At 43.0% G+C, this 10,209-nt stretch overlaps 1 protein-coding gene across 1 annotated transcript; it reads right to left on the reverse strand.

The window, feature by feature from the left end:
• Positions 1-234: 234 nt before the first annotated feature.
• LOC134482647 (sperm motility kinase X-like) lies at positions 235-9,267 on the reverse strand. The gene is made up of 5 exons (XM_063276851.1): positions 9,183-9,267; positions 6,417-6,508; positions 4,236-5,477; positions 2,496-2,608; positions 235-349 (listed from the first exon to the last, which is right to left on the reverse strand). The coding sequence occupies exons 1-5, from the start codon at positions 9,265-9,267 to the stop codon at positions 235-237; spliced, it is 1,647 nt and encodes a 548-aa protein (XP_063132921.1).
• Between the last annotated feature and the right edge of the window lie 942 nt (positions 9,268-10,209).

Raw genomic sequence — 10,209 nt, forward strand, 5'->3', positions numbered from 1 at the left:
AGAGCAGGCACAAAAGAGGGAGGTGATGTCACTGCTTCAATTAAAACATTAAAATATTAGATAAATACAAATGTATGAACAAAATTATATACAAATAAGAGGAATAAAAAGCAAACCTTACAAGCTCAAAAGAAAACACAGAGAAAAAAAAAGCCCCAAGAAATCTATATCTCGGAGCATCTTCCTTTCATCTGCCCTCCTAGTGGAAGGAGCAGGATGTTGGAGACCCTTTTGTTATACATGGATTTTAGTCCAGGTGAGTCCCAAACGGTCCAACGGTCCACTCATCAGGCCACTCATTGTGTCCAGTCCGTTGTCCAGCAGGATCAAATGTCCTTGGCTGCCTGGACTGCATAAAGAAAACTGGAGTTAAACAAGAGAAAGAAAAAATATTCATCACTAGCAAACCCTAGTAGGTTTTTTGCCACGGGACATAGGTTTATGTTCACTGGCCAAGAAATAGACAGACATGACTATAAAATTTAGACAGTCCATAGTTGGAAAAGTCTAGATAGATCTATAAAGAGTTAATGTGTGCATGATACATACATTACCTCAGAGTTACCCCTCTCTCTCTCTCTCTCCCTTTCTCTCTCTGTCTCTCTCTGTCTCTCTGTCTCTCTGTCTCTCTGTCTGTCTGTCTGTCTCTCTCTCTCTCTCTCTCTCTCTCTCTCTCTCTCTCTCTGTGTGTGTGTGTGTGTGTGTGTGTGTGTGTGTGTGTGTGTGTGTTTGTGTGTTGGTGTCTGTCTGTTTGTCCTCATACCTGAAGGCCAGGAATAATCATCAAATGCTTTTTTACCTCAATATTGAGACAGAGTAATATGTCAGTAATCTCAGCTCATCAGTCTGCCACACCTGCCTCTGTTAAGCTCAAGGCCTAAGATGACACCATGATTCTTCCTTGTCTGATTTCCAGAGTCCTTTTGTTGCACTGTGACACTTTACCCAACATCCATCTCCCCAGCTGCAGAGACCAGATCTGCCAGGTAAAAATATTTAGAATGTCCTTTTTCTGACAGGATTGCACTCAGCCTGGTACTTCCTCTTGCCTATACTGGCCTTGAAGTTGTGTTACTTGACAGGGTAGAGTGGCTCAGAACTGAAACTTCTACATTGCAGAATTAGAGACAGGAAGAAGAGGATCGTGCTCAAGGTAATCTTTAGCTACAAGGTGGCCTGTTGGGATTTAAGAGACCTTGATGAAAACAGAAATGTTCGCAGCATACCATTACACTAAAGGAGGAACAGAGGCAGCAAGATCAAGAGGAAGACAAATGTAGCCTGGGCTTTCATTCTATCCCGATTGGTATTCTCTCTGAATTTTAGGTTTGACTGTGTGAACACTAAAACAGCATAGCAACACTATTCCAAAATAGGAAAAAAAAACAAAACAAATGTAAGAAGAAAAAAAAATGAAAGTATGCTTAATTTACATAAACATATCAGAAAATAAGAACCAATTTCTTCTGTCTATTGTACCATGTTCTCTGCAAGGGAATATGTTCCCTTAGCATACACCTGTGAGTCTGTTAGAATTAAGAGTGATATATTAAGGATTTTTATTGGAGTGGTTAGTGTTTTTCATCTGTTGGTTTTTAATTTTGTGAATCTATTTCCATCAATTGGGATTTTATATTTGATGTTTCTATTTTGTGTTTTCCACTTAAGGCCATCCTGAGGGGTACATGGCTCTCTAGGAGTCCAGTATAAGAAACATCCATTGAGACCCACCTGCATGGAAGTAGTTCATGTAAAAGTAAAGACAGACACACTGACAGAGATATAGACTCACCAGGGCTTCTACATATCAGGGTATGGATGACAAGGAATCATCAGGGTGTGAGGCCAACTCTTAAAACCTAGGCTGGCCAGGGTCTGTGAGAGGCTTTCCTTGGTTTTGTCTGAGTAGCTAACCTGGTTCAGTGCTAGAGGCCAGCAAAGAACCCCTTTAATGAACTTTCCCAAACTTTTGCATTGTGGGTTCAGATACACGAGTTCATATAGTGCTCTTCTTGCTCCAGAGTGGAATATGATATGCTTTCCCACTCAAATTAGACAGGAAACGATTGTCTGTCGTAAGAGAATTTCCTGTAGCTCAGGGGATAAAGCACATGAGAAATATGTATGTGATCACAATGGTGGAGTACTATAGGGACATGCTGTTAAACTCAGCACATATCACTGCAGGATTACTATGCCAGGATCCTTGATGTCCTTTGAACAAATTAAGAGAGACACTGGGTCAGAGGGACCCTCCACGTCAGTCATATGGTATTCTGTACACCTCATGCTGTGGAAGATGTTGATACAGTCTAGTTAAAAAGAACACAGGAGATGATATCTTAACAAATGTAACAGTAGGAGGGACAGGGAAAGCTTCCCAGAAGCTCTCACAAAGGAATTGCAAGGCTGTTTAACTGGGCATAAAAAAGCAGTGTGCAAATTCTCAGGTTAATGGAAGCAGCCTGGGTAGATTTATCCAGTGGAATGCATACTCCAGTGGAGGCCGGAAGCTGTCATGAGCTAGGGCCACACCAATTTGCTGCTCCATCATTAAGTTATTCTTTTGACTCTGCTCATAACACCTGTCCCTCCTCCTTCCAGGAGGCTGTGACACAGGATGGAATCCAGTTAGACATTTGAAAGTTGGCCTTGAGGGAGCAAACATAGAGAGATGAGTAATTACAGGGCAGAACTGGTGAGAGAGAGGGCACAGCTGCCTTGGGAGTCACTCCACAGTATGGGTTTTGTAAGCTTTACCCTGAGTTGGGTCTGAGGACTTAAGCAATATAAACTGTGATATCATTTGCAGGGCAGTGGGGATGGGTGAGGGTCTGGTCAAAGTTTGACAGGAGAATTCCCTTCAGAGGAGACATAGAGGCCTCGATTTCAACCTGGGAACCCATTTTAGCTCAGGTCTGATGGGCTGACTAGGGAGACTTTTCTGAGAAGTCTACTTCATGATGAAGACCATGTTCTCTGCAAGAAACAGGAAGCAAAGAACAGTACAGTCCCACAGAACAGTCTCTGATGTTTACCTCTGCTAGAAGAGAGGGCAGAGGGCTACTGGTCCACTGACACTTTTAGGGCACTGTTCTACTTCATCCCTCCCTTCTGAGCAAGACACAGTGAAAAGGCAGGCCTTCCTGCCTGGGGCTTTACCTGGAGAGACCTTGCTGTGGTGTGGACAGCTCTTCCTCTGGAGAAGGGGCCTGCAAGCACACAGGCACCTGGACGTCTGGCCTGGCTCCTCTGAGACTGTATAATTTTCAGCCAGGCCAACCCCCACCACTGGCTTAAAAGCCAGGCAGCTGAGGCTGCTGTTCTTCAGGACTTGAAAAGAAAAAGACAGAAAAGAGGCTCTTGGTGTCTGAAAAACAGAGAACTTCCTGTGCTTTCCATAAAGAGTCATAGCACCCCACTGGTTGTCTTAGGACTCTCTGCCCCATTTGGGCATGCCCCCACCTCCCTCTCGTCCTGCTTTAATCAGTGTCTCTGATTCCCCTTATGACTCACAAAGCATCACAACACCCTTCAGGGGTTTCTATGGACTTAATCTTTCTGAAGTTACAGTTTGTCAAGTTTCTGTGTGCCTCAAGGACCATCCTCATTTGTCACAAAGGACAGGAGGGAATATGAATGAAATGAATGAGGACATGCACCCACCTGGTTCTGTGGGTGACACAATGTTCTCCTCTCTTCCTGAGAGCCAAGTTATTGCAGGAGACTTGATTTTCTGATGGTGGTGGCAGACAGCAGCACAGGTTTCAAAGGCTTCTACTAATTGTCTTTTTAAACCCCTTCCAGTGCTGACGCCATCCCCGACGGGAAGCTGGGCAAGGAACTTGTGGCTGGCCACTAGTGACGGTATCTTCATGAACCATGGCCTCTTCCTTGATGAAGGTGTTTTTGTCCACGAGTGTCTCTCTCTGCCAGGTATCTCCAGAGCAGCCTGCAAGGCTTATCCCCTTAGGTGTCTGCAGTGATGCACAGAAATCATGTGGTGGTATGAAGGAGGACACATTCCGGTCTGCTGTAGTGGAATAGGTGTATTGAAGTCGAGGTGACTGGATATGTTCAGTTAGACTACAAGACAACACAGTCTTGGAGTCTGAGAATGTCTTCCTGATTTGCAGCCTGTTATCCCTGAATTCTTCAGCTATAGGACAGTCCAGGAGATCGAGCTGGACGGTGTTGGTCCTTGTTTGCTGGTAGCCTACAGCATGCCTTCTCACAACCTTCCTGGAATTCTTCCTATCCTCCTTCTCCGGAATATTGGATGAATGTGAGGACAAGGTGAAGGAGGAGAGAAGAGGTCCCTTTCTCTTAAGAAAACGAGGGAAGGAGTGAAGATCTTCTAGACCTGGCTCCACTTGGTGGTGTGTGCAGACTTTCCTGAGTGGCTTGTGCTGTTGAATCAAGTATGTTGCCAGCACCTCGTTGATATTTTGGTCTATCAGAGACTCAGTGCTTTTCTCAGGTGTATGCCTCATGACTCTCATGGCTTTGATGGTGCTAGGGCTTGGTGTTCCTCTGAACGTCTGTATGGATGTCTGTGGTGAGTAGGCCTGGCTGTCTTTGATCATGGGGCGCATCATAATTTGCTGGATGCTGGGCCTCCTGCTGGGATTTATCATCAGCATTTCCACTATAACATTGAAAATATCGTTGTCAACATGAGGCGGAATGCTGAAATTGGCTGAACTGATTTGTCTCCTCACCTCTGCAAATGACTTGCCTAGGAAAGGCAAGTGCCCAGTCACCATGAAGAAGAGGAGGACACCTACACTCCATACATCAAATGGGCGGCCCTCATATTCCTCAGCTTCAAAGAATTCTGGCGCACAGTATGGCAGCGTGCCACAGAAATCAATCAGCTTCTGCCCAGGAAGTGTTTTAGCAGCTAGGCCAAAATCACAGAGCTTGGCATTCGACCTTCCGTCTATCAAAATGTTGTTGGCCTTTATGTCTCGGTGGACAATATTATTGTCATGGCAGAATTGTACTGCCTCTAATATCTGTCTAAACATTCTTCGGGCCTCCCACGACTTTAAATATCCACATTCCCGGATTCGGTCCTGTAGGTCTCCCTGAGAGGCATGCTCCATGACCAGGTGGGTGGCCTCTCTTGTCTGGACCACTTCGACCACCTTGATGATATGAGGATGGCCCAGGGACTTTAGAATGTCAACTTCCCTGCTCATCACTGAGGAGCACTTCTCGGTGTTCTTGAGAACTTTTATAGCTACACAGGTGAGGGTTGGGACGTGGTAGGCCATTTTTACGACTGAAAATCGTCCCCTTCCCAGGGTTCTTATGATCTTATAGTCAGTGGTAAAGTTCTCGATAGACTCTCGGCTCTCTGGGTCCTGCTCCATGATCAGGCCCTCCTTTATATGGCTAGAAGCAAACTTGCAATGAGAAATAAAACAGACATTTAAAAACAGGCCCCAGAACATGTTGATACGCTCAAATTCCTACATTAAAGAGATGAGAAAAAAAGCTCATAAAAACATCACACAATCTAGACATGTACTTTACATATTGGGAAGGGAAGGACAAGGACCTACTGCAAAGGAGCAGATGCAAAATATGACATAGAGGCGGTTGTCAGGGACCAACTGCAAACTGAGAGAATCCTATACACTAAAAGCCACTAAATTGGAAAAGCTCACCATCCTCTCTCCTGATCTCAGCATTCTCTTTGAGTAGAGGCATCTAGAATATCAGCTTCAAGAGAAGGTGTAAAGAGAACAGATCCCCGAAAACCTATACTGTGCAGGATGGCGATCTGCGTCTGGAGTTCCCAAATTTGGCTACTCAGGCAGAGGACCTGTAGGTGGTTCTCAGAACACAGGTGCCCACAGCTACCCTAACTCCAGCTCCAGGGGTTACTACACCTCTCGACTCTAAGCACACCTATACAGCACACTCACAGGTGGTATACACCACTTAAAATAGTGATACAAGTCTTTCTATATAATTTTATTAGTATGAGCTGTCAGGTTAGCAACAGAATCAGATTTCGGGGAAGTGGAACTATAGACAGGTATAGAGAGATTGTATTTTCTTACACAACTGAGTTATGCTATGTGAATATGTTATTGTATCAATCTTAGGGATGGTGTGAGAGACTCACAACCACCTGTAACTCCAGACCCAGGAAACCTGACTCCCTCTTCTGACCTCCACAGAATACATCTGTGATATGGTACTCAAGGCATATGAGGATGCAAATCTGTCATAAATATGAAGTGAAAAAATAGAATACTCTAACAAAGCAAACATAATTTAATAAAACGTGAAATAGAAGATAATAAAAAACATGGAAATGTAAATGCATAACTCAAGCCAGCAAATACAGAAACCAAAATCAAAAAGAGCAAGTTGAAGTGTCCAAAGTTGGAGAAACTCACTATGTCAGGGTCAAACAGCTCCTGAATGTCCAAGTCTAATTTCTGTGTCTTCAAATTATAATTTCTTTCCAGCCAAGCAACAGCTTCTGTACCTGTAAGGACAGAATGCAGCCTCAATCAGAGCTGTAAGTAGACAGGTGTCTATCCATTGTCACAGGGTTCCTTGGGAGGTTAGAGCAAAGGGTAGCCAACACTGTGGCTAGGCACGGTCCATTGCTTCACCTCTGCTTCTGTCTCCATGGACAGGAAGGCTAGTCTTGGTCATTGGAGCACTAGAGGGCAGGTTTGACTCAAGAGTCTGTCCCCAGTGTTACCCACTGACCCATTTCTTCCTACTTGTACCCCTGCCCAAGGACCATAATTGACCCCAAATTGCACCACCTAATGGGAACAATGTTCAAACACTTAACACTCCATCTTTAACAAGGACACTTTTGTCATTAATAATCAAACAAGGAATCCTGAGAATGACAATGGATGCCAGAGCTTTCGCACTCCAGTTTTTTATGGATTCTGATATTCAATTGCAAGTTGATGGACATTGTCTTCCTTCTCACATGGACCACACACTTCATAAGTTTGTAATAATTCATGTCCATATTCAATGTATTCTATTTACTTTTTAAACTCCGACAAGTGGTTGCTAAAGGATTGTAAGTCCTGACTACCTTGATTGTTGTGAGAAAATGCTATTATTCATTGCACCTCTGGGCATGAGACTACCATTTGTGGGGCTGAGAGGAATATGACACCATTAATCCCATATTGCCTGCCCTCAGGCTTGAGACTTCTGACCAAAGCTCAAGATCTAGAAACAGTGAGCTGATATGTTCCAAATGATCAAGTAAACACCCGTAAGCCAGAAACCTATAAACAACTGATGTAGTAGATGCCGTGTTCTGAAACTCTGGGTCCTTCTGCTCTCAAACACAATGCCTTGTGTTTGACCTTCAAAACAACAGAAATTGATTACTTGTGCATCAGGATGTTAGCAAGGCAAGGACAGGTACCCAACAAATTAATTATGTACCAAGGCTGCTTTCTAATTCTAACTGGCCCTGTGTATGTATTCCCAGAGGGTCAAGAAAAAGTATGAGATCAGTGTATCATTGTTAAAGGTGACATGTTGTGCCCTGTAGCAGTTTCCTGTGTATCCACATCTTACTGCTGTTGAATTGGGGTTGAAGGTTGAAGTAGGAATTGGCACAAAACAGTCAGATAGGAAAAATCTAGACTTGGGTAAGCTACCTGGACCCAGAGTGATGAGAGTCCCTCAGGGTCCTCTGACAGACATAGGACAAAGTTAAAGTCAGGATAGTCTCATAAAGATGAGCCCATGTTAATTATAAAATTTGTGAAAGTGGAGGAGGAAGATCATCACTTCAAGTAATCTTTGGCTACTTGGAAATGATGATTCCAGCCTGTGCTCCAGGAGCGTCTGTCTCATGGAACAAAAACAAACATGCGGAATGAAAGAAAGAAGTGGCTGCTATGTATTTTTGCTTGATCTATGTTCCCAAAGCTCTAGAAAGTAACTTTAGACCCATTGGGCTTACACATGAGATTATGACATTAATGACAGAGGTGCAAGGGCTTTTGTCGGCCATTTGCATGTGTTTGAATGTATGCTGCTATCCCCTCTCACCACAGCCCATCAGTTTTACACATTAAAGGAATCTGACAGGACTCACTAAGAACCAACTCCATGACAGACTCCAATGGAAGTGGACTGCAGTTTAGCAGAGGTCAAGGAAGGACATTCCCTCTTGAAATGTTCATAGTCATGTAGAAGCACCACATGTGTACACATTGCACACAAAGCATTTCCTAGCAATGCTAACAAGCTAAACCTTCAAAGAATGAAACGGAGGTACAGGCATGGTCCAGCCATGGGCTTCAAAGTCCTACTTGTTAAGTCTCTAATCAGATGTTAGATTTTTGAATGTCCCAGGGAATACAACCCTCCTTCCTCAGCAATGTCATGGAAAGCAAAAAGGATCCTGAAAGGCTCTTTGTTGCTTGACTATGAAGGTTCTGTTCTGCACTCCCATTCCACTAGCAGATAAAAACTATAGGAATGGTGGAAGAAGTTTTATTCAAGCCTAGGTTTGGAAATTTGGAGAGACACATTGTCAATATAAAATTCCCTCTCTTTCTCTAAATGTTGTTGGAGTGAGTCCAGTGGAATGCTGGGCAGACCATTCCAGCACTAGGCACTTTTTGTTCCTGGACGTGTACTTTAAGCTGTTTTGCCAGCAAGACTCAAAGGCCCATGCTTGTTCCTTTGCTTCAAGTTCATTATTGGCCCGACCTCCTGTGCCTGGTACCACACTAGCTTCAGAGTCACATTTGTTCTCCTGAAGATAGAAGATAGCAATTCAATGGAATGACAGCTGCCAACAGAATGACCCAGGTAAATGAAGGGTCATAGTATCATATGTCCCACTTTGGAAGGTTCTTCTTCGCAGTATAAAACTGGATCTTCTTAGACTTATATCTATTCTGTCCTTGAATTCTATTCATCTACCTACTTTCATAGTTATCGTCAAAATTTAGGATCTAAGCATTGCCTTGTAGATTGCATAGGGTCATGAGTTTGCACTGCAAGGAAGATCCCAAGTTAACCCGCTAGGGGGAGGCTTCCTGCTAAATCACATAGACCTGTTGGTGCCTTTTCTTAATAGACCACCCAATGTAGCCTACCAGTACTCTGAATAGGAGAACTTGAAACAATTGTGCTAGCACTTGGAAAGAAAGGGAACAAACTAAAAGGGAAAAACTGAGGAACCTGAAAGGGACTAGCCAGGGAAAGTGTGATCATGGGAATATGGTCAAAGTTCTTCATGTACATGTCTGGAAATGCCATTAGGAGTTTGTACGTGCTGTTTTTTTATCATAAACTATTGTTCAAAATTAGTTCATGGAATAAATACATGTAAAATATGACAATTCAAAATCGGGTGATAAATCAAATCAACAAAGAAAAATTCTCCTATTCAATATTCAAACAAAAATATACAGGAAGAGAGACTTAGTTTAAATACAGAAAACAAACAAGTCTAAAGTGAGATATAGGAATATAGAGGAAAACTCACTGTGTTCAGATTCAACAATTCATGAATATCCAAGTTCAGTGGCTAACTGAATAAATGCAATTGCTGTGCAACCAACCAAACTACCAACCATCCAATCAACCAGCCAACCAAACCAACCAAACCAACCAACTAACCCAGCCACCAACCACAGCTAATGCCCTGTAAAGACAGGATTTGTTTTCAGTAACTAAGGAAATAAATGACCTCACAATGGTTCCTTTTGAGGTCAGAGCTGAAATGGACCAATGAGGGCTCGGCACAGTCCACTAGTTTTCTTTATTTTCTGTCCTCCAGACAGGAACGTATTAAGGTCAGTGAGGCAGTAGAGACTTGAGGAAGATGGTTACACCCAGTTCGCAGTCCCTATATCTCTATGACCTACTTCTTTCTGCTAGGTTATGTTTTTCAGATTTTCTACAACCTCAGAAAACAGGGTCACATGCCAGAGACCAATGTTCAAGCACAGGATCCTCTCTTGATAGTAGATATCCAAACCCCAATAAAGCCTCTTTCTACTTTAAAAATAATGAGTGGTATCATATGAATTATAATAAGCGATTCACAACTGATATCCAACACTGGTTTATGGACAGTGTATTAGTTTGCTTTATTGTTTGTAATATTATACAGTTACATACCTATATAGTGCCATGACCTTATACTCAATGTCATCAATCAATTAAAAGGTTCCATGACCT

This window comes from Rattus norvegicus, chromosome 17 (genome assembly GCF_036323735.1).
Source record: "Rattus norvegicus strain BN/NHsdMcwi chromosome 17, GRCr8, whole genome shotgun sequence".
In the NCBI taxonomy this organism is placed as follows: Eukaryota; Metazoa; Chordata; class Mammalia; order Rodentia; family Muridae; genus Rattus; species Rattus norvegicus.

Bases quoted from the DNA above. Each gene is read 5' to 3' on its own strand.
- LOC134482647 (XM_063276851.1), bottom strand. From the start codon at position 9,267: ATGTACATGAAGAACTTTGACCATATTCCCATGATCACACTTTCCCTG. The intron at 6,509-9,182 runs GTTTGTTCCCTT...CTGTCCTTACAG, and splicing joins TCCTCAGTTTTTCCCTTTTA to GTACAGAAGCTGTTGCTTGG. The intron at 2,609-4,235 runs GTGAGAAGGCAT...CCTGTGTCACAG, and splicing joins GGAAGAATTCCAGGAAGGTT to CCTCCTGGAAGGAGGAGGGA.